This window comes from Bidens hawaiensis, unplaced genomic scaffold, assembly GCF_021521415.1.
Source record: "Bidens hawaiensis isolate Kalapana, Puna unplaced genomic scaffold, B.hawaiensis_p1.1 tig00005061_1, whole genome shotgun sequence".
Taxonomy (NCBI): Eukaryota; Viridiplantae; Streptophyta; class Magnoliopsida; order Asterales; family Asteraceae; genus Bidens; species Bidens hawaiensis.
Genome location: NW_027491322.1, coordinates 1,402,861 through 1,427,379, shown reverse-complemented (window position 1 = coordinate 1,427,379; position 24,519 = coordinate 1,402,861). Strand labels below are relative to the sequence as shown.

Below are 24,519 nucleotides of genomic sequence, written 5' to 3'. Positions count from 1 at the left end.
CTAGGACAGGACAGAGAGAGTGAAAAATATGTTTCGATGGGTCGGTTTAGGCTAATTAATGTGAGAAGGGATGAGAATGATTTAAGAAGTCAAGGGCAGGTTAGTAAATGAACTGAACGGATATTAACGTGGGCTAGTTCATGTTTGTTCATTTAACTTTAATCGATCATACAAACACAAGCATTTAAGCGAACAAAATTTCGGAGTCGGTAGTTTTGCGCAGCCGGATCTCAATAAACATTTTGGGTAAAAGGTATTATTAATAATGTCGGAATATTATTTTTAAGGTGTAATTTGAAGAAAAAGAATAATGAAAAGAGAGGATGAGGAAAGAGAATAGTTGCAAAACAATGGGATATAAAACAAGTGGTTAAAGTCAGATGTGTTGTCAAGTTCTCAATGTTGGATTCTTATCATTGTCTTATTTTGGGGCACAGGTTTTGGGGTCATTCAATTTGGGATGACTTAAGGAAACAAGACTACTAAATCTTCTTTTTATAGTTATATAAGTTTATGTGATACTAGTTTGTTTTTTATTTTCATCTAAAATTATTTGAACCTATCATATGAAAAAATTGTCATACCACTAGTTTATGTGTAGTTATAAAACAGGTCAACAATATCCAAATAAACATCTTCACGGGCGTATTTTATAAAAAAAACAATATAGAATAGTAATAAAGTTTCAAGTTTTGTTTCAATTAAGTAAATTTATATCTTTTTTATTTCAATTATGTCACTTAACTTTAAATTTTGTTTTTATTAGATCATTCAACTTTAAATTTGTGTTTTAAAACGAGAAGTACAAATACAATATTATCATAAGTGATATATTTACTGATAAAAAAATGTTGGTTATAATGACATTCTAATTTTTTAGAACATATATTATGAAGGTAAAAAGATAGTATTATAACACTCATTGAAAGTTAAATGACCTAATTTAAGCAAAATTGAAAGTTGAGTGACTAATTGAGATCAACTAATAATTAAGTGATCTAATTAAGACAAAACTGATAGTTAAGTAATGTAAATGAGACCAAAAAAAGTATGAGTGACTTAATTGGAACAATTTGAAACTTAGTTACCATTATACAATCTTGTCCTTGTCTTAAACCTAGTTTGTATAGATATTTCTTTAAAAAAAAATCAGAATGGGGCACCTATGATGAGTTGGCTAAAGCTTAGATGGCACTTTTGGGCACTGAAATTCAAGAAAAAGACACATCGAGTCCCATCTTCAAAACACTCAGAGAGCGACACATATCCATTGTAAGCTAGTTTAGCATTACACCATAGTTCCTTAGCTGACTTGACCACGTAGGATCGACAACTAAAGTTAGCCAAACAGAGACTTCGGCATAGTAGACCTCTACTATTTGTTTTGCGGCCCGTCATCGGCTAGGCTTGTGGCTTGGTCAATATAGAGATAATTTTATCAAGATCCCTGTTAACTAAGCTGACAAGATGGACTAGCTGACTAAGCCGACAACGAACCGCAAAACATATAGTAAACGGCAGCTAAGTTGGCATTTCTGTTTGTTGGCTAATTTTAGTCGTCAATCCGACATCGCCAAGTCAACTAAGGAACTGGAGTGGTAGGCTAAACTAACCTACACAATGGACACATGCCGCTCTTTGGTTGTTCAAAAGGTAAAATCCATTGTACTTTTACTTTGTGGTTTGTTTGTGTACATGATTTAGAGTACGAGAGTTCTTTATTTAGTTAAGACAAAGATGAAGAAACTTTAATGTTTTAGAATTTATTTGGACTTATATTATTGGTTAGCATTTGATTAAAAGGTTTAAACATTAGAATTTATTTGGACTTATATCATTGGTTAGCATTTGATTAAAAGGTTTATGAACATATATTTTATGTTTGTAAGATTTACTGGGTATGGTGATTTTATGTTTGTTGGTTGTGTTTTTTTCTTATAAATAAAGACATAAGATTCAATAAAAGTTAATCTAAACTGGTGTTATTTTGTCTAACGAATGCTTTTGAAAGTCATGTGTCATTTTGTCTAACGAATGCTTATTTTTTTTATGATAAAAGAAAATAAAGACGGTGGTGTACAGTATATTGTATAAGACTAACTCCAATGCACGCACGTAAAGCCATCATTCGCTGACAAGAAGGCCGCATGCCAGTCAACGCTGTTGATGCATCATCATTCTTGGTGCATCATCCTAGCTAATTGCCCGTAATGTTTATTTAATTTTTTGTATTCTTGTCTCACATAAATATTTATATATTAAAAAATAGTTTGTATAGGGAAATGATGGGTATGGCAATGCTAGGGGTAAAAATATGTTTGTAAAAGAATAAGCAAAAATATTACATTATTTAATGAGAAAAAAATGAAATATATAGTTATTTTATAAATTAGAAGTAGAGTCTATTAATTGGTGTGTTTAATGGGAAGGAAAGTTATGTAGATGATGATAATTGATTCCTTCTTTTTAGGGATGGTACAAGGATAGTCATTTTAAGTATGGGGTGTTTAATGGGAAGGAAAGTTATAGATACCTTAGTTGATGTGATCGACTTGACGTTGCCTTCTTTCATCATGTTAGGTTGTTAGATATGTAGGGACGCGAGTCTTTCAACATATATTGAGTTTATTTTTATTTTTGTGTAAAAAAGTGTCATGGACATAAAGAAGAGTTGTTACAACTCATAAATCAAAACCAAGTGTTAATTAAAATACACCGCTAGAGTAGAACCTCTATAATTTAATACTCGATAAATTAGTAATCTTGATAAAACTAGTAATTTGTCCGGTCCCAACTTGGGACTAGTATAAAATTGAAACCCAATCAATAAAACTAAAAAATAATAATTTTTTAAAATCCCATTATAAATATATTGGTCCAGTAAAACTATAAATTAATAATTACTAAAATATTTTAAAATTCTAGGATTGTCTAGTAAAATGAATCTATACTCACTTGTTTTTTTGTGAACATTAAATCTGTATGGAGTTCATCTTTAAGTCTCTTGTATTGCACTTAAGAGTTCATCTTTAGTTTTCGTTTTTGATCGGTCATCGTTGATTTTTTAATACCTTTTAGTTTAGAAGGCATAGTTGATGTGATTTTAAAATTTTATCATTAGACAACTATAGTGATCAACTTAGATTATGTACATTGAACTTTACAAGTTCATTAATGTGTGAATATACATTGGAATTTTGAAGGTCATTGTTTCCGTTTTATTCAAATAGATAAAGTGAACGGACATGGAAATTTTGAAAGTCGATGTATTAATTTGAAAGTTGCTCACGAATGTAAGCCAACTTTTTAAATTAATAATTTATCAATATAACAATATCTCGTTAAATTAATAAAATATCATGTTGTCATTATTATTGTTTTGTGATTTAAATATATGTAGCCACATGAATCGCGGATCTAACTAAAAAGTGAAGTAAGAAATTAAAAACATTATAGTACAAATTTAACATTGAGAAAGGATGATATGACTACATAAACTTGTTTATTTATTTATATACTATAATGGGGTCGTGTGATACACGAGTGGCTAAAAAGTAAAATAGAAAAAGTTAAATTTAATAATATAAATATTAACACATCTTATTAATTCATAAGATATAAATAATTTCCTAAAATACATAGATTAGTGAGAATAATTTGTATTTGTATTTTAAAAATAATAAAATAAAAAGTTGTGAATCCATACCAATTAAGAAAAAAAAACTAACATTAATTTATCTTAGTTGAGTTGGTAAGGCATAAAATTCTAAAAACAAAGGTAATGAGTTCAGTTCCCATCAACAACGTATTTTTTATTTTATCATTCATGAAAGGAAAATTGCAAAAATGAAAACTTGTACACTTGGAGCCTATATGAAGGGTCTAGTTAAATAACACGTGAAAAAATTGTGTTGCTTTAATAGTATAGGTAGATTTATATTTCAAGTTTGACATTAAACTACTACACAATCACATTTTGATGCGTACTTAATTTTAGTAGATTATAATCTCACTTAAGTTATGGATTCAAGCCTTATTAAGCAAAAGTCCATAGTCTGAAGTTTCTAAAATATTGTACAAAGTCCTTGGTACAATATACACATGGTTTCTAGATGATCGGTTTATAAGTTTATGGCGTTATTTTCTTTTCCATACTTTTAATCGTTGCGGGCAAGGATGCGGTGGCCAAAGACAACAATGGAGAAGCAAGGAGGAATTACAAAGATGGAAAGAGGTTAGCAAAGAAAACAAGAATGAATGGAAATTAGAAGTCAGGAACAGAAAAACGCCAAAGCTTGGACTACTAGAGACCGTATACCTGGAACCCTAGATGGCAAAAGGCTACATGTGTTTGTTCGTTTTATTCGTATGTCATAAATCTCTGATTTTTAGCATCTCCTCCAAAACATGAACTATGTGGTTATCGATGGGACCAAAGTGGGGGTCAGTATTGCTAGGTTTGATAAAGATGGCTTTCCTTAAAATAAAATCCCATTTTTTTCTAGTACTATTGACAAGTCGTTGCCGTGGCATGACTTCTAATATACCCAGGTCATTCAAAGATGTGCTTCTGGGTAATCCAAATTGGCCATACCTTTCTCATGAACAATTGTTTTCTAACTTTGTGATAACGTTGTGTTTGATCAAAAGGGTTTTCACTTGGTTTTAGTTACCATGTAATCCCAACATAGAAGCCACTAAAATTTAAATCATGAGTCATATCGCTTTGATACCATGTTAAAGAACGTAGTTAAGGTGGTTTAAGTTTTAATAAGATGAATATCTTTTCTAGTCTTACAAATACATTTACAAACATGACAAAAACGAAGAAATCAACTATGTGACAACAAATCGATAGAGCTAATTCCCAAAATAAGTGACCTCGATGGTTTTTTTTTTTTTTTTTTTTTAACGATAGAATTTTATAAAACACTAACCAGCAAAAAGCTAGACAGACAAAGAAAAGAAGGACCACATGAAAAGTATAAGATTATTCATCCACTCTGTCTAAAATACTTTACAGTTATTTTTCTTAACCAAGAACCAACAAAAAGAAAAATGCATAACATCATCAAACAACCATGAGTTTTTTTAACCGACTCTTCAAGAAGACCAAATCATTCCGAAGCTTCTAAATAGCCACCAAACAAATATATGATCGAACTTACAACTTCTTTCTTAGTCACACTTAACGAAGAGTTGTCCATCTAATCCATTAAATTCACATCGAGCCACCTTTCAACCAAAAACCCAAATGTTCCTAGAGAACCAAATAGTTTTCCTCAGACCGTTTAGAAGCGTGTGATCATCAATATGTTCTCGGCCCCCCATAACCACAAACTCATTCATCCCTTTCATCGTCCAAATCCATCGATCATTATAATTTGAGAGACACATAACTAATTAGATTTTACATATCTAAATATTGCTTCATTTCAACACCACGATAACTCTTTGCCAGGTCCACGAATGATGTCCTCCCTGCCTTTAAACCACCAAGCAATCTTTAACTAACTTTTAAATCTTTATAATTTAAACTGTTCATTTGTTTTGTTCCAAACTATTTGAATTCATAATAGTTCAAACTCCAAGCACCCAATTCCCAAAATAAGATCCCTTGATGAAAACAAGCTTTTTACAAATTGCATTGTAGGAGCAATCACATATGGATATCGACTACACAAGAAAATCGCAATTGCAATCCTCAAAACTCATAGTCAAATTTGTTCAACATCGATAAACTCGCATGTATGATAAAACCTAACCTCATGATCACAATGAAGCTACAACATTGTCGAAATGTGATGCAGGAAGTTGAGATTTTGTTAAGGAGATGCTTGGTATTTCTTCAACCTAGGGTAAAGAACTTGGTTAGTGAGAAATGCTTTGAAAAAAAAATAGAATGAAATGAGCGCCCATTCAAATGATATCTTAGGAATAATATAAAAAAGTGAGGGAAAAATATTCATATTAAATAAATCAAAATCAATCAAATAAGTAAATAAAATTGAAGTAGAAGAAATTCAAATTAACTCTTCAAATTCGTTAAATTAATGAGTTTTTCTCTCTCGAATATCCAACCGTCCTATTAATTCTCCCATGAATTTGTAAAAAAATGTTTAAATTATGAACTTTTTTTAAATGAAGTAAGTTAAAATAGTAAATATTTTATTCAAATATTATAAGTGAGTTTTTTTTATATTTTATTGTAAAACAAATGTTTTTAAAAGCCGAGGGTCTTAACAGGGAGAGCTTCTCTATTTATTGAGATAGAGGAAATATTTGTCCTCACCACACTCTTTATAGACTCTACAAATAATTTGCTGTGAATGAGAATTTACCAGATACGTTTGTCTGTTTGTTTATATCTGATATTTTAGAGTGGCTGACTATATATGAATCAAAAGGTTTGAAATGAGGTCTATGACATTCTTGCAATATAATGCATATATATAAGCTGCGCATAATACAATTACATAATAAATATTGTTATATGAATAAAAAATAAATAACAAAATATTATATACATTGTTTTCATTAAAGATATATGAAAATTTCATTATTATATACACTGATAAAATAGTCGAAACCAAGTTAATCTCGCCTGTAAACTTAGGTATTCTTCACTAGGGGTGGATCTTTGCCCAAGGCAAGGTATGTCTGGGCTACCCCTCAACTTTGTCTACGAAATGCAAATTTAGTGTAATTTTTTTCTTCTCTGTTTATATCCTTAAGCACATATTAGAATACTCTTATGTACAAATTTCTCTTTGGGATACTCTTGAATTTTTGTTTTTAGATCCGTCGCTGCTCTTAACCTGAATTCTAGTTTTACATATAAGACTTGAAATGAGACGAACTTGAATTTCGACAGATGCGGACTCAACTCAGATTGTTTAGACACGCATATACGTTTTCCATATTAAGCAATGGAATAATATGTTGGTAGTATGTTACTGGTATATGATATATTGCATGCTTAAAGGCTACAAGGATTAAAAAACCAAATATGCTACAACTTATTTCAACCAACATTGGTGGCCAACTTGCGTATATATTTTCGTAGTTAGAATCATATGCTCCATTAAGATCAAGATTTTTGATATTTTTTCAATTAAAAAAGTAGAAATCCCTTTCAAATTCCTTGTGAGAATCAATTATCTATAATTCTTTAATCCATAATAAGTATATAGTCACAAAGATCATATCATTTTTGAATATGAGAATGTTGGGATATCTGTATAATATAGCCTAGGCTAAAGTAACTCTAAAAGAATAACATTCGAAAAGAAAACACATACGATTATAGGGGAACCAAAATCATTGACAACGGCACATATAGAATATGTAACAAATTGCAGGATGCAATGCATCCAAACATTACTATGTATCACTACCAGGTGCGGGATTACCACTATCACTGTTTGAGATATATACAAGTTGTGCAATAGTTTTTCTTTTCTTCTTTTTAATCAATGTGTTGGTCTGTTTTAGAATTTGTCTAGGTTATCATGACAAGTGTTGTAAAAATCCTGACTAGGCGCCAAGTAATCGCTAGTCCCCACTCCACCGATTAACTTTGGGCTAATCGGCCAATTATTCGGTCAATGGTCAAATCTGGTAAAAAAAATCGACGGTTTTCGGTGAGATTCCGACCAAAATCAGCAATTTCTAGCAAGATTCCAACCAAAATTAGCGTTTCCAGCGAGATTTCATAAAAAAACAGCGGTTTCCGACGAGATTCAAGCCAATTTCCGGCCAAAATGTGTTTATGTGTATAAAACTGAAAACTATATATAAAAATGTGTGCATGTATATATAAAATTGAAAATTATATATTAAAATCTGATCCAATTAATTGCTAGTCCACACCCCACCACCCGACTAACGACTAGCGATTTTTACAACATTGATCATGAATAGTTTTATGGGCTTGTAAGATTTGGATGTTTTGTTAATTAAGGTAATCTATGAAGTTGGCCATGAGTGTTACATACTTACATTACATCACCTACTAAATCATTTCTAACCTACATAAAAATATATTAAATTAGGTTTACACCAACATATTTTCATAAGATTATAAAAAAGATAAATTTAATTTTGTTAGACTTAATTAATTGGTGAATAGTCCCCTACCACATAAAAATGTAAAGTTTTAATCTGTTTTTTAAAACATGCACGTAGTGTCTTCTTTTTAAGTCGTTTTTCTTGAACCAATTGCTTAGCACATTTGATTGAGCATGCTTCTTATAGAATATAAACTTTTCTGGCATTGCAACTTGGTGAAAGATTAACACTTTACATTATTCAATTCGGCTTATCTCGTATTGTTTTCTTTCTAAATTATTATTTTTATGTTAAAAATGATTTTTTCGGATACGCATATATGGTCCCCTACTAAAAGCCTTGTTTTTGGATGATTATGTGAACTATTTATTATTTAAGTATAATAATACATTATAAAGTTTATTTATTATGTACGTGTTATGGTCCCCAAATTGCAACATATAAATTAAAGTGGCACTAATTAAGTGAAAACAGGATACTAAATTAAAGTACATTGTACCAAAATTAATATCAAATGCGAACCCATATAAAATAATTTTGATCCATCCATCATGCATACATATATAAATATATGTCTCTACATAAATGTTATTTCAATTAAAAAAACTTAGGAGAAATTCCCAATATAACTCTTTTTAAGAGAGAGAAAGTGTAAAATTGCCCAAAAATCTTAATATTTCTATAATAGACTAAATAATATGGTCTGAGGCGACGTATTAGGAAAAGATTTTTAATATGACATAGCATGCCAAAATTTTGAAAAATGTTGAGTATGCCAAATTTGTGAATAATGTTGACAGACAGGGCCAAAAATTTGAGAATCTTGAGAGAGCCGTTCATATTTTTTTATATTTTTTGACTTAATTTTCTTCTCAAAAGTAGTTTTCCCGGACGGTTTTTTATGTTTCATACATGATCCGTACAAATTTTCAAAATCTTGAAAATGTTCCTTTCTAATTTCGTCTTGGGAGACGCATTTGAAAGGAATTTGTTTCAAGGAGACGAAATTTATATTTTCTTCTTATAAGTTGGAATCTCGTCCGCACCGACATGATTTATTTAAAATCTGTCCTCACCGACAAGATTTAAGTAGATTCCGTCCACACTGACAATATTTTTGATTAATTTCATTAATCTTTATGTTATTATATATCTTCTTCTTCTTCTTCTTCTTTTTCTTCTTCTTCCATTGTTACCTTGTTTATTCATTAGACTATATCTTATATGAAGCATTGTTACCTTGTTTATTCATTAGACTATATCTTATATGAAGACGATTGTTACCTTAATCTTATTCATTAGACCACATCTTATTCATTAGACCACATTGTTACCTTAATCTTCATTTTCTGACTTAATTTGTGTCAGAGATGAAGAATCAAACTATGTCCTATAAGAATATGAGATTTGGACGACCAGGAAGGATATCTAACAATCTCATCTCAATGGAACAAATTCTTCTCAAATGCGTCTGTCAAGACGGAATTCAAAAGAAACAATTTTCAAGATTTCGAAAATTTGTACGCATCATGTAGGAAACATAAAAAAAAATGTACGGGAAGAGTGCTTTTGAGAAGAAGATTTAGTGAGAAAAATGGACGGCTCCCTCAATATTTTCAAATATTTGGCCGGCTTGCCAGATTTTTTTACACGTGTCCATATATGACTGGTGTAGAAATCTCGTCGGAACTTATCCTAATGTGTCGCCCCAGTTCATATTTTTTGGTCCATTTTGAGAGTCTTAAAGACTTGTGGGTCAAATTTCATTTTCTCTCTCTTCAAAAGGTTCATATTAGGAATTTTCTCTTGTTAAAAACATATATTCTCATCAAATTTATATTTTGTTTCAAACATTTTATGGTGATGATTATATACTCTAATTTATCATGTTTTAATTTGTTGTGGTTGTTAAAAACATAAAACTTTATTAAAAAAATTAAATATGTATAATGGTATGAAAAATAATGTACACGAAATTTCAATGAGTATTTTCAAACAAACGTGCAAGTATTCCTGATACCTAACGAGTATCGACCGGGTATGAGTCACAATTTAGTTTATAATCAGATATGAAACTATATGTATAAATAATTAACTAAAACTCCTCTTATTGTCATCCTTGGAAAAAGGCATTTTACCTGTGTTTAGAAATATACCATCAGATTTAAGTGAGACACAAAATATATGCATATTGTAAAAAAAATTATTTATAACAAAATAACTTTATAGTATTTGTGGTGTGTGGGTTTAAATTTTAATTATTGTGGGCCACTGGAGAAATGAGAACGGACTATAAAGCCCAACAATTACACTTCAAAGTTTAAATATTATTTAGCCGAGTTAATTTATTTTAATTTTATTCAATTATGGTCTATATAGAATGAAAATAATAAAAATGTATAATTAAAATATCAGATTAATTAACAATATATTATTAAATCTTACGGTCCGATTTGGTTTTATACTACCGGTATTTTATATAAGCCATAAATTAAACCGTTACAGTTTGAAATTTTTGAAACCGATCAACTCAGCTAAATAAATAAACCGAACACGAAAGTGCGATGGTTTAGGGGTTGAAACTGAACCGTTAACAGCACTGGCTCCGACGCAACTAGTTTAGTTCATTGGTCCATTGCGTTTCCCATAAAATAAAATCCTCGTTTCCTTTCTGGTTTATTTTATTCAACTAATCAGAATCACCCGCTCACATTTTTATATCAAAAAATTAAATAACAATTGCATTTTTAGCTAAATCATTGTATGCTTTTTTTTATGAAAAACAATTCCGTTTTCACCTTTTAGTTAAACCACTACACTCCGTGTAATAACAAAACACTATGATCATCATCCGTCCACCGTCTCCATGAGATTTAAGTTACTAGATAGATTGATTGCTTTTGTAGAGTTTATAATAATGCTAGATTCTTACAAGCCTTTAATAAATCCTTAATCCAGACAAAAAAAATTATTCATATTCATAATGTTGTAGATTTATATCACTATGAAGAAGGTTGACCATGTTAAAGTCAAAGCATCCATCCAGGGACTACTCCACTCAAATTCTGCACATTTGTTGTAGGTGTTAACTGGCTTGAACCTACTGTGTTATACCTGTAATTTTAATCAAATCAAAAGTCATATTAGTTCTTGACCACACGTATTTGTGGGTCCCACATCCGACACCAAGAAAAGATTATCTATAATAGGACTGTTCAAATAGCTCGTGACTCGTGTTATGTATTTGGTTAAACTTATCTTGCATGTCTTTTGAACTATAATTAGTACTTGAAGGCTATGTATTAAATTTCCTTTTCAAATGATAAGCAGCTAATCCAAGTGTTAGCAGACTCTTAAACGAACCAGTTTTACTAAAAATAAAAAAATAATAAAAAAAATCTTTGGCATTATTTTTATGTTTTCGCTTTGCATCATTAAACCGAGCCAAGCTCATAATTTCAGCTCAGTTTTAAAATTTATTGAGCCTGACTTGGCTCATGAACAACGCTATCTACATGATTACCCGATTTGCAAACTGGGATTGCAATCCAAAGGCTGGTAAAAACCCTGAGGCTGAGGATGATGATGATGTTGTTGTTCATATGAACCGCAATGTTCAACTGCAGCTCCCCATGATTGTTGTGCTTGATTTTCTGCATAAATTTCTTCCAGCTGCTAAAAAAGAAAGATTTTTCATTGAATAATACATTAAAAGAGTATACTTTAAGATGTTGCATGCAAATTAGTTCTCATCTAATGCACAATATTATTATTATTATTATTATTATTATTATTATTATTATTATTATTATTATAATACCTTATTATGCAAATCTTTATTAGCTTCAGTCCACATCTTTTCCTGTTATCAACATCATAGATCATATATAATAATATAAACAGTCAAGAGTATGTAAAATAAACAAAAGCAGGGCCGTCACCGGGAATCGTTAAGAACTCCTAGACTAGGGGTGAGAAAAAAAGGCCCCCTAAGTAATATATGAACTCGATAACCGATACATTAAAAGTGAATAAACGTTGAGAATTCCGATTAGGTTTTCACCATAAAATCCGTTTAGGTTGTGAATGTATGATTGTTGGTTATTCCATTATATATAAAGATTTTTTTTAATATATAAATATATATATTTTAAAAATCACGGGCCTCCTTGGAAGATCGAACTCGCCTAAAACTTACCTTAACTTGAAGTTCGGAAAGCCTATTCAACATTGATTGTGTCTGCATTTTAAACAATATTCAACAAGAATTATTGATGTTACTATATATAGAAACAAGAAAATATTCACATAATGTTACCTTTATGGACCGAATTTGCCTCAAAGTAGAGTCTAGTTGTCGCTCTAGTTGCTCGAGTTCCTTAAGACTCAACGGCTCTAGATCTTCACCAAAAATTTGCCTGCTATGTATGTACAAATCGCGTTAGTTAGCCCTCGTTAGAGTACCTTTATGTCAAGTATTTTTTAGTTTATGAAACTTGCCTTTGATATTGTTGTAGAGACTCATATTTGGCTTTAAGTTTCATGTACTCCTTGTAGCTGTTTTGCTAGATAAAACAAAATATTTAAACTTGCGGTTAAAAAATCCTTTGAAAGATGAAACTATGAAGATACCTCGGCGTTGGCGGTTGATGTGTCGATTTCCATCGAACCATAAGTGCAGTTATGATATCTTTCAATCATCTTGAGCATGCTGAGATAAGTTTTGTAAAGTTTAGTTAAGAAGGTTTGTTGATATATAACAAAGTTGATTTAGAATAAAGTAGCTGGTTGCTAAAACTAGAAAAATAAAAGCATTAAAAGATCCATAAAATGCATAAAGATTATACTTTTAATTATATTTTTATGAATTTTTTTAGCTACATGTAATACCAAAAACTTTTGATATTGTGTAAGGGCTTATACACTACTGGAAAACACATTATTCATTGTTGAAACATTCACCAATAGAAAATACAAAACTTCAATGGATTATATTGTTAGGGTTTAGACTAAAGTATAATGGTAAATAAACAAGTGTGAAACTTATTAGTTTCATTAAATCATATAATTAAGCCACATGAGCTTTTTTAGTGTTCATTTTGATAAGGATTCTAAACCTATTATCCTAAGAATAATGTTAGTCTAGAACACAACACATTATTCAAAATTTGTGTATGCTGGAAGCTTATGAACTTGCTATAGACATGATAGCATGTTGGTAGAATACCTATTAGCGATGGATTTACTGACAATTTTATCCATCTGATATAGTATTTCTACAGTAATTTGAAGAAAGCATGACATATTTACTTAAGTATATCTTATTAATCATTTCGTTAAAGTAGAAGGCAAATAGACAACAAACCGTGTTGCTAGTCTTTTTTGGATTACAAAAAACAAGTCTTTTAAATTGTGTGCTTTATCAAGGATTTATGTTATAATTTTGGGTGTCCAACTTATTTTAAAATTCATATTGTGATGCACCTTTGACACATGAAATTGGGATTGAAGTGACACCCTATATCATCTTTTCATCATATCTATGTACATGATTACTAGATATCATATTACTAGTACTGTTTTATTCATTATATATATATATCATCTTTTATCCTAATCTCATCAACCCAAAATCCAAATGAGAGCTAGTCACCAAATTCAGGTTGTAATCATTACTAGATGTTTGAAACATGAGCCAACTTATTAAGGCTGAGGGGTGTGGAGCGCGAGAGGGAGCGTGTAAGCCCATCAGCTCGCGCCCCGGGGCGCGAGCACCACACCACCGAGGCGCGAGAGGGGCGCGAGAGGGGCGCGAGCACAACTTTCAAAGCAGGCGCAAGGGGTCTCGCGGCTGGGAATGCGCGTGAGGAGGCCTTGGAATGCGTAAATAGAGCCGTTGGGCTCTTTGTTTATTAAAAAAAAAATTTTTTTACTCTATAAAACCAATATCACATACCACCCAAAACCAATATCACATACCAATATCACATACCATCAACCCATTTTAACCATATCAAACACAACTTCAATCTCCAAACTCATATATAATATCCCAAACTCCTTTATAAAACCCAAAATTTTTTTCCTATATATAACCCATTTCATATAAAAATCCAAAAACAACCCATCGTCCCAATTTTTTTTTTAAAAATAATGTCGTCGTACTCGTCTGATTCCGACTCCTCCGAAGAGGATGATTTGCTTCTTCATGTAGGGGGAGTTTTGACCGCAACCGTGGTCAATCTCTTGCAAAATCAAGCCCATCAACCCCGACTCCCGAGGGTTAGAGCACCACCTCGTGATCGTGATCGATCGGGTGCTAACGATACTTTGATGAGGCATTATTTTAGCCCTCAACCGGTATACGCGGAGTCGGATTTTCGAACTCGTTTTCGAATGTGCAGGCAATTGTTCACGCGTATAGCGAGTGATTTAGAGGCACGGTATCCCTTTTTTCAACAAAGGGAGGATGCTAGGGGTCTTCCCGGTTTTACCCCTCTTCAAAAATGCACGGCTGCTATCCGTCAATTAGCGTACGGCATCTCGTCGGACGCTTTGGATGAGTATTTACAGATGTCGAAAAGGGTTGCACGTGAATCCCTTCATTTTTTCTGCCAAGGTAAAAAACATTAATTTTACTTTTTATTAAATATTTATTACATTTTGTAATATATATTGTACGTAGGAGTCATATCGACTTACGCTCGGAGATATCTGCGTAAACCTACAACGTATGACATCCAACGCATATATGAGGTGCACGCAGAAAAACATGGTTTTCCTGGGATGCTAGGTAGCATCGATTGTACGCATGTTGGATGGGCTATGTGTCCAACGGCCTGGCGAGGTCAGTTCCACCGTGGTGATCATGAAGGGCCGACCCTCATACTTGAGGCGGCGGTGTCACAGGATCTTTGGTTTTGGCATGCTTTTTTTGGTGTTGCTGGGTCAAATAACGACCTTAATGTTATCGATCAGTCACATTTGATCAACGACCTTATCGACGGGGTTGAACCACCTCAATCTTTTCTTGCAAATGGAGAACTCTTCAAGTACGGGTACTATCTGGTCGATGGTATTTACAACGAATGGGCTGTGTTAGTTCAAGCTTTTACAGATCCAATCGCCGACAAACGGAAGTATTTTACGAAGAAGCAAGAGTCTGCTAGAAAAGATATTGAAAGAGCTTTTGGAGCTATAAAAAAACAATATTATGTTCTGGCGAACCCGATACGTTATTGGACTCGGGAGAGGATAATGGACGTCGTCTACACGTGTCTTATCCTACACAACATGACGTTAGAAGACGAGGGCAAAGCTATATGCCAAAACTACCAAGGTGACATTCCGCCACAACCGTCCACAATTAGTGATCAACAAAAACTTCATAACATAGCAAATATCAAGAGCCGTGAGATACACGGGGAACTTCGACATGAGTTGGTTGAACATTTGTGGGCGAGGCGTCCAGATGATCTTGTATTAGATTAGTTTTATTATTAAATATTATTGTTTGTTTAATTTTTAGTATGTTTTTTTTATTATGAATTTTCAAAAAAATGTGTGTTTTTTTAAATAATTTCTTGTTTTTTTAATAATACGTTTTTTTAATACATTTATAAAAAAATAAAAAAAAAAACCGCTCGCGCCCCCTCTCGCGCCCCTCCACACCAGGGCCCGGGGCGCGAGCACCACAACCAACACCCATCTTATCAAGTTTCTCTCTCTGCCACACGTCACAATATTATTGGCTGGAGCCCCCACTCGCGCCCCCCACACCCCTCAGCCTAAGTTCCTGAATCATTAATTAACAAAACTTGCAGTTTCAAAAGCAAATTCAATCTCACACTTCAATCCAACAGGCATCAAGACATCTAAGTCACAATTTTCAAGAATCATGCAACAAAAACTAGTTTGACCTAATTTCTTCTAGATCAATTGAACTTGAAATAAATTAGACCAAAACACATTTGTGTTATAATTTTCTCAACTTTATGTTGTATGAAACAAACATATATTATTTTAAATCTAACCTACAAGACCAAAACTTTTACCTCAAAACACCAACACACATACAACATATATATATAGAGAGAAAGTATAAGTATATATACTTGGAGGTGCTACAAAACTCATAGAGTTTGCCACGGTTAGAGAAGATGATGAGAGCCACATCAGCATCACAAAGAACAGATAGCTCATAAGCTTTCTTCAGAAGACCATTTCTTCTTTTAGCAAAAGTCACCTGCCTGTTAATCTTGTTCTCTATCCTCTTCAACTCAACTCTTCCTCTACCCATAACTTTCTTGATCCTTTTTCTTTATATTCTGAAATAATAAAAATCCAAACTTTATGACAAGAAATGATATTATACTCAAAATTCAACAAGATTTTGCACCCCCCCAAAAAAAAAATCTTGAAAAAAATAAAAAAAAAAAAAACATAAATAAAGATGAGTTGGTGACTTGGTGTGGGATCTTGTGGTTTATAGGGTTCAAGATTAATGTTTGGACCTGTATTTTCTTGATCCTTTTTCTTTATATTCTGAAAATTTAAAAAATCCAAACTTTATAACAAGAAATGATATATTACTTAAAAATTCAACAAGATTTAGCAAAAAAGATTGAAAAAACAAGAAATATAGATGGGTTGGTGGGAAAATTTTTAGGGTTCAAGATTAATGTTTTGACCTGTATTTTAGGCTTTTCTTGATCCTTCTTTTTATCTGATACAAAATCTTGATACCCTGAGGAAAAAATCCAAACTTTATAACAAGAAATGATATTAAACTCAAAATTCAACAAGATTTAGCAAAAAAACATTAAAAATATTAAACACATAAATAAAGATGAGTTGGTGGGATCTTGTGGTTTATAGGGTTCAAGATTAATATTTGGACCTGTATTATAGGCTTTTCTTGATCCTTTCTTTTTAACTGATACAAAATCTTGATACCCAAATGAAAAAAATCCAAACTTTATAACAAGAATGATATTAAACTCAAAATTTAGCAAAGAAGATTGAAAAAACCCAAAATAGAGATGGGTTGGTGGGATGCTTATTAGGGTTCAAGATTAAAGTTTTGACCTGTGTTTTAGGCTTTCTTGATCCTTTCTTTTTATCTGATACAAAATCTTGATACCCAGATGAAAAAATCCAAACTTTATAACAAGAAATGATATTATACACAAGATTTAGCAAAAAAAAAGACTGAAAAAAGTTAAAGAAGCACATAAAATAGAGATGGGTTAGTGAGATTTTGTGGTATTTAGGGTTCAAGATTAATGTTTGAGCATAAAGATGTGAAATTTGGGGCTGTGTTAACTTCAACCTTGAAAGCTTCATGGTCTTTTAACCTATATGTGGATTTGTTTCAGTTGTCAAAGGTTTTGATGCTTATCACACCTGTCAAGTTGTGATAGGCTGATTTCATTAAAGTAGCATTTTTATCTTTCGGTCTTTGTCCGTACACAATCTTTTAGTTTGGATCTCACATCAAAATTTTAGTTGACATGTCATATGTAGCTATAAGAAATACAACATGTTCATGAATCGAGACGAACCAAACATAGGCTTGTTTATATTTGGTTTGGTTTGAAAGTGATGAGCTGAACCAAACAGATTGAATTTAAAGAAACGATCGATATTTTTTATGTTTGAACCTGCTTTGGTTTGAAACCGAGCAGTTTGGTTTGGCATCGTTTTGCTTGGTTTAGTACAAAGTTTTAAATTTTAAATTTTTAGAACTTCAAAATTTCATTAATTCAAGACTTTCAACTCTAAAATGTCTAGATCTTCCAACTCTAAAATGTCTATAACTCAAACCTAGCAAAAAAAAAACATATATAAAATGAGCAACTATGATTTAAAATTTAACTTTGAAGTCAATATAAAAGAGGGAAATATTAAAAACTTTAAAAAATAATATATTTTAAAAAATATAATATATATATATATATAATAAATAAAAATAATTCGAGCCAAACAAAGTGAGGCTTTACTCGTGCTTGGCTTGTTTTTAAACCAAACCGAGCCAAACGACTCATTTCCAAACCGAGCTAAAATTAAACGAGCATTTATTGAGCAATTTATGAGCGAGCAACGAGCAGTTGAACAACCCTAATTGGTTATGTAGATGTTTGTAATATGTTTCACGAGATTCAATCGAGGGTGTTTTGGTTTTCTTGGCAACACAAATCCATAAAATTATTATATCATTTACTTCTTCATTAGGTGAAAATTGCATCTTTATCTTTCATAATCTTACATTGTAGTATAATGCAAGTGTACATTATGTATAACTAATTTTGAAAGAAGGTATTTGTACAGGGAATTGAACTATAGCTCAACGAGTTTTTATGACACTAAAAGCTTGTTCAAGGCAGCATCAGAAGAAGTGACAAGATAGAAGTCAGTTTGCGTAAATATTCAATATGTATAACTAATTTTGAAAGAAGGTATTTGTACAGGGAATTGAACTATAGCTCAACGAGTTTTTATGACACTAAAAGCTTGTTCAAGGCAGCATCAGAAGAAGTGACAAGATAGAAGTCAGTTTGCGTAAATATTCATTTCCAAGGAATTGAATAACACTTTCACAAAAGTATTGTAAACTTTCACGTTAAATTCTTTCAAACATATTCAAGTACTCATCATAAGCATCAGGAACGTTGTTGTATGCTAATTGATGTATTGCATATGTGCACTTCTGTAATAATGTAAAAATTCTTTTTCATCTAGCATTTTAGGCTTTTTTTTTTAAGTATCCAAAAGTTCCTCGAGCTCCATATATACCAACCACAGAAATCATAAATAAGGCTAGAAATCCAACATACATGTATATTGTAAGAGTTAAAATCGACTGATTTACTAAAATCAAAAGTAGTTTATCACAAGTCAATCAATCATATCATCGATGATCTTGGTTCAACATTTCCAAGACGATGCAAGCTCATCTAATCTAACATAAGAATAAGAAAACAAAAACAAAGATGTATAAGAACATCAGCAACAACAACAAATATACCTAGTAAAAATCACACTAATAGCCAAGCTATTAGCAAAGCCTGGGGAGGGTGGGATTGTAGGTCCTTTAGAGGCGGATCTAACAATTATTCTTGGATCAATCAACTTAGTGCTATCGGAATATCACACTAAGGCACCTTGATCTTAGATCTTGTAATGTGTTTGTTATTTCGGCTCTTGTAAGTAAAGAGAACAAGATAAAACTTTGAGACTTGTTTTTGGCAAAAGCTTACATGTCTTATGTACATGCTTCCTATTTATAGGAAAGCATGCATGAGACAAGGATGTATTATATCACGGCCCAATGGGCTTTTATGTACAATAGCCTTAGGCCCAATTACATTAACACATAGACAAGCCAAAAAACATACAATATAAAAGACTTAATACATAAACAAAACTAGGCCCAACAATCTCCCTCTAATCTTTAATATTGTTGCCTGTCTTCGTCTTCAGCCAGTATCGTACTCCAAAGTACCGTCTTCAGAAACAAAACTAGGCCCAACAGGGATGCAGACAAACCTTACCTTTATCCTAAAGAATAAAGAGTTTGCTCCCATGGCCTTAGCTCCAAAACCATATATATAAGACCGAATATAAGAACATCAACATAAATAATATAGAAAGTACAATCGATTATCATCTTTCTTCAACACCTACACAACTCAAATAGTAAATTGGATCTTCTACTTGTCGACTCGTAGTCTTCAAATCCTACAGAACATTGCATTAGAGGGTGGAGGCCCTCCTCTCATTTTGTGGCTGTCAAACTTTTTAAATAGCAATGATAAGGTTATTTGGGGCTCGACATACAGTGTGCACGCCAACATACGAATGTACGATATTTCCAAAGTGTATACGTAAACCACATAAACCAAACTATCGTATTTTCTAACACATGGTGTTATGTTTTGAACATGAGCAATGACACGTCAAGGGCGAAAAAGTAAAAAGATCATCAACAAGTGATGTTACATGCCTAATGGTCTTGATCATAGAAAATCATGATGTCCTACATAAACTTTGTTTGAATGGTCACTAGCTAGAGAAAGATATGTGATTCAAGCTAGCATTGTCATTTTCCAATTTGTTTCAAAGATGTTGTCCACTTTAAGTGCAATGGATAAAATACATGAATTTGATCAATTTTGAAATAACTCATAGGCTGACATGGATTTAAAAGTTGACATGATTTGGACGTGTAAAGCTAGATGCATGTTATGTGAAATACAAAGAAATGAAGGTCGGTGTCTATGAGGAATCTTTGGTCTTGTCATGACAAAGATTGCCAAAATAATGTTCCATAGTTATTTTATTTTTAGAAATAAAAAAAGTTAATAGGTGTTTTTTTAAAGATTGTGAATCAAATGGTTAGTTATACAAGTTTTGTTTGATAAATTAGTGTCTTATTTTCAAAGATTGTATTTATAGAAAAAAGTTAAACTACAAAGGATAAAAAATTTTGAAAAAAAAAATGAAATGTGAGAAGGATTTGTAATTTAAAAAAAAACCCGCACAAAAAATCAAAGAAAAATAAAAAAAATCATAACTTAAAATATGAAAAAAGTGAAAAAAAAAACTAAAATGTTTTTCGCATCATTCTCACTAAAAAGATGACCAAAATAAACAAAAAAAAAAAGATGATAAATAAAAAAATAAAACAATTGATCGCAAAATATAACACAATGTTGAGTAATATAACATAATATCAAGAAAAAAACACACAATTAATGACGAAATCTAAAAAAAAAAATATAATGATAAATAAAAGACACAATGATTTTTTTTCTCAATATTATGTCTATTTATTTTATTACTCTTTTTAGAACGAGGAAGACGGGGGAACATTTTCTTTTTACCTTTTTCATTTTAATTTTAAGTTTTGAGTTATAATTTTTTAGAGTTAATTGCAGTTAGAGACCATGTAGTGAAACACAAAATGCAGCTTTCATTCCCATGGTGACCATTTCGCAGATGAGGCTTATGTGGTGGTCCTCTTTTTGCAATCGGGACCCGTTGTGAACCCAAAATTTGTTTTTCTGTGAAAAGACCATTATACCCTTGCAATTTGCAACCATGTGGTTTTAAATATATACAATTTGAGCCCTCGGTCTGTTAAACGATTTCCCTTCAAATGTAATAACAAAACCGTGTACCATAGATTTCGAACGCCGGCCTAGACAAATAATTAACTAATTGAAGAACCCATCAACAATGGCATTCATCAATCACTTCCTTCTTCCTCCAATACACCATCACTTCATCAGATTCTTCCTCTTCCAAATCCAAAACCCATTTATCAGAATTACCCTTCAATTTAACAGAAAACGTTAACAGAAAGCTAACGGAAAACACAATTGCAAAAATAAGAACCATCACAGGGGCCTTATCTGTGGTCATCACGGGATTGAAAGCTACGTTTTAAGTTTCAATATAAAGACCATAACTGCAATTAACTTTTTTTTTATTAATTTTTATGAGGAGTCTCTTTTTTCAATTTTATAAAATAACTTTACCCTCATGAATCATGATCCATATGCATTAACAATATTGTTAAGGCCTAGCTATCCACATGCAATTCTTTATTGTGAAAAGACCATATTAATTAATACATTTCTAACTAAATGGCGTTAAAAATACTTAAGATCATTAACAACACATTACTTAATTTATCCAAGTAATTTAATTTCCGGTTGGTGCAAAGCCACATCAATTGTTCGTTAATGCTGTCAACTAATGATGACATATACAAATAATGACATATCATCCTCAAATCATGCGTTGTAATCAATTAGCATTTTCATACCTTATAAGCTTATATACAATTTCTTTTGATAAGTGCTCGCGTTATACGAGCCCTCAAGGCTCAAGTTAACTAGACCTTGAATGCCACTTGATATGCACAAGTAAGTCTGTAAACGAATCAAATGACACGAACAAAAGTATGTTCTGTTAGTTCATTTAGCTTTAAACGAACACGAATCGGACAAATATTTGTGTTCATGTTTGTTCCTTTAAAGAATGAGCATCTTATTGTGAGTACATAAATACATAGTTTGTTAACATATTTATGATATTAGGATATACGTGAAAATTGACACCTCCGATTTGATGTGTCTAATAATCTTGAAGAGATTGAATCTTAAACAAATTATATTTTTGAATGAATTGCTAAACATATCACAAAAAAATAAACAATCTAATTTACTTATCAAGTTTAGATTTCTTTTAACGAACAATGAATGAAGTCCTTATACGACCGTAATTACAGACAACGCTGAATAACTCAAGCCTACCATAACCTACTATATATATATATATATATATATATATATATATATATAGCGTGCGTCTGCACGCCGCAACGCACGGATAAAAAAACTCGTATGTACTTAAATAGCAACTTGAAAACTTTAGTCCATTAGGTTTGTTTGGAGTAAATACTATTCAGGTCCCTCAATTTTAAGTTTCACATATATGCGTTGTGTTTCTCAAGTTTTCTATATATACGTTTTTTACCCTTCAACTTTGTTAATGAAACTTTTGTCTTTCCATGCTAACTCACATATGTGTTTTTTTGTCCCTTAACTTTGATACTAAAACTTATACCACTTTTACCATAACAGATCGACCGACTTCTCTCTATGTACTTGCTCCAACGCAAGGCGGCTTTCAAACGTGTAACGCTAACCATCTCCGCCTCAACACGCTGATACAATTAATTGTTTTAATTTCTTTTATTAATCTTTTATTACCTTTGTGGTTTTAGTGATTGTTTTCCGAGTATTATCAATGATGTTCAAGACACCACTTATTGCATGGCACACGTGTCGGGATATTAGTGGAAGAGGCCACGTGCCTGTAACACTCAGATAATTGATTATGAGAAAGCGTAGAAACTAATGTACTGATCGAGTTTTGTCGGCTGTGAACTCACGCCGCACAATCACCTTCAGTTCGGGTATCCGTTAGTTAAACATGTACATGCTATCCGTTTCTGTTTTTAATTTTTTAGTCCGTTTGATAGTTTACTAGGTTTACTTCAAAGTTTATTATATATGTACATTGGATTATTTTTGTAATTGATGTGACCCTTCACAAGGTAAACACATGATAATAACTATATGTATGTATGTATGATTATAATACTTGTCATGCAATTTTCCTTTTATGACAAGAGGTTCATTAACTCTATGTGAGAACTATAAAATGGGGGCATATTTGACACCGTGACGTCATGTCAATAGATGTCTGATTTTTATTTTAAGAGCATAGTGGTGTTGTAGTCTCATCACATCATATACATGTTAACCGACAAAACGCACACGACGGCAAATACATCCCCCCCCCCTCTTCACCCCTCTTATCGCCACCCGGGGGGGGTGTTCCTTGTCAAATCGCCCCTTGTCACTTAAATTGTCGTCCCACCACACACCGTCTAAGTCTAACTAGTTTAAAAGTATCTTACTTGGAATTGAGATGAGTGAAATCATGATTCCTCAAAGTGTGTGCATGAAGTAAAGGATATAATTTTTTAATGAATCCTAGTCGTCCATGAGATTTAAATTCAAGATCTATCAAACCTAGATTTTTTAGCAGTGTTGCTTTTGTCAATAGACCACAAACTCCATTGGTATAAAGTAAACGATATAATGGCCTGAGTCGTCTCTATATGGATTTGGTTTAAGTTCCTCCACGCTAATTTGGTTTGAGTTGTTGTAGTGTATAATGCATGTATGTGTTGTCCTTGACAATTGACATTAACGAAACGTGTTCTAATTAGTTATAGTTGACTGTTAAACCGTTTTAGATATGCATATTTAAGACGTTCAAAACGGTTGCTGTTTTTCTTCCATCTAATATGGCTATAAAACAAGTTCTCTACTTTAGTACCGTACATAACTCACACACCACAATTTCGACGGTAACTTTAATGCTTTATCATGTTCTCAACCGTTCTTTCAACTTCTATCTTGTGCTTTATTTTATTTCTTCTAACCTGCTTTTAAATTCATTTTCATTTTATAGTAATTAGTTATCATTGTTATCTAATAACATGTTTTATGATACATTGTTAAACTCAACATTTTTTTTCTCTTTCTTTCATTCATGTAACAAATATACATATAGTCATAAATTTCTTTCACTATCCTCTAGACGGTTCCACGAGGCCACAAATGTATCACAAATGAGCCATTGAAGATTTCATTGCATTAGATATTCAAAAATGTTAAACATCAAAACAAATTATCTCCCTCACATGTCAACATGGGAGTATTATTTTGTTAATATCACTACCAAAAAAGATGCCACTATTCTTCAGCCAATTACTTAAAACAAAGCCTGAAATGATATAACTTGGTTCAAAAATAATCATACCTACTCCAAAACAACACAAAAAAACACACCCTAAAGCACACACTT

The 24,519-nt window shown here is 31.9% G+C and overlaps 1 protein-coding gene across 1 annotated transcript; it reads right to left on the bottom strand.

Moving 5' to 3' along the window:
- Nucleotides 1-10,976: 10,976 nt before the first annotated feature.
- LOC143628774 (agamous-like MADS-box protein MADS2) lies at nt 10,977-16,915 on the bottom strand. Its single transcript, XM_077098265.1, has 9 exons — nt 16,761-16,915; nt 16,185-16,397; nt 12,703-12,781; nt 12,571-12,635; nt 12,389-12,488; nt 12,269-12,310; nt 11,891-11,932; nt 11,594-11,745; nt 10,977-11,184 (listed from the first exon to the last, which is right to left on the bottom strand). Exons 2-9 carry the CDS (start codon nt 16,367-16,369, stop codon nt 11,100-11,102), a joined length of 750 nt encoding a protein of 249 aa, XP_076954380.1. The 5' UTR covers nt 16,370-16,397; nt 16,761-16,915; the 3' UTR covers nt 10,977-11,099.
- Nucleotides 16,916-24,519: the final 7,604 nt, after the last annotated feature.

Excerpts from the sequence above, each read along its gene's own strand:
- LOC143628774 (XM_077098265.1), bottom strand. The coding sequence starts at position 16,369 with ATGGGTAGAGGAAGAGTTGAGTTGAAGAGGATAGAGAACAAGATTAAC. Across the intron at positions 12,489-12,570 it reads TCTCTACAACAATATCAAAG|GCAAATTTTTGGTGAAGATC; the intron begins GCAAGTTTCATA and ends CATACATAGCAG. Across the intron at positions 12,311-12,388 it reads GGCAAATTCGGTCCATAAAG|ACACAATCAATGTTGAATAG; the intron begins GTAACATTATGT and ends TTTAAAATGCAG.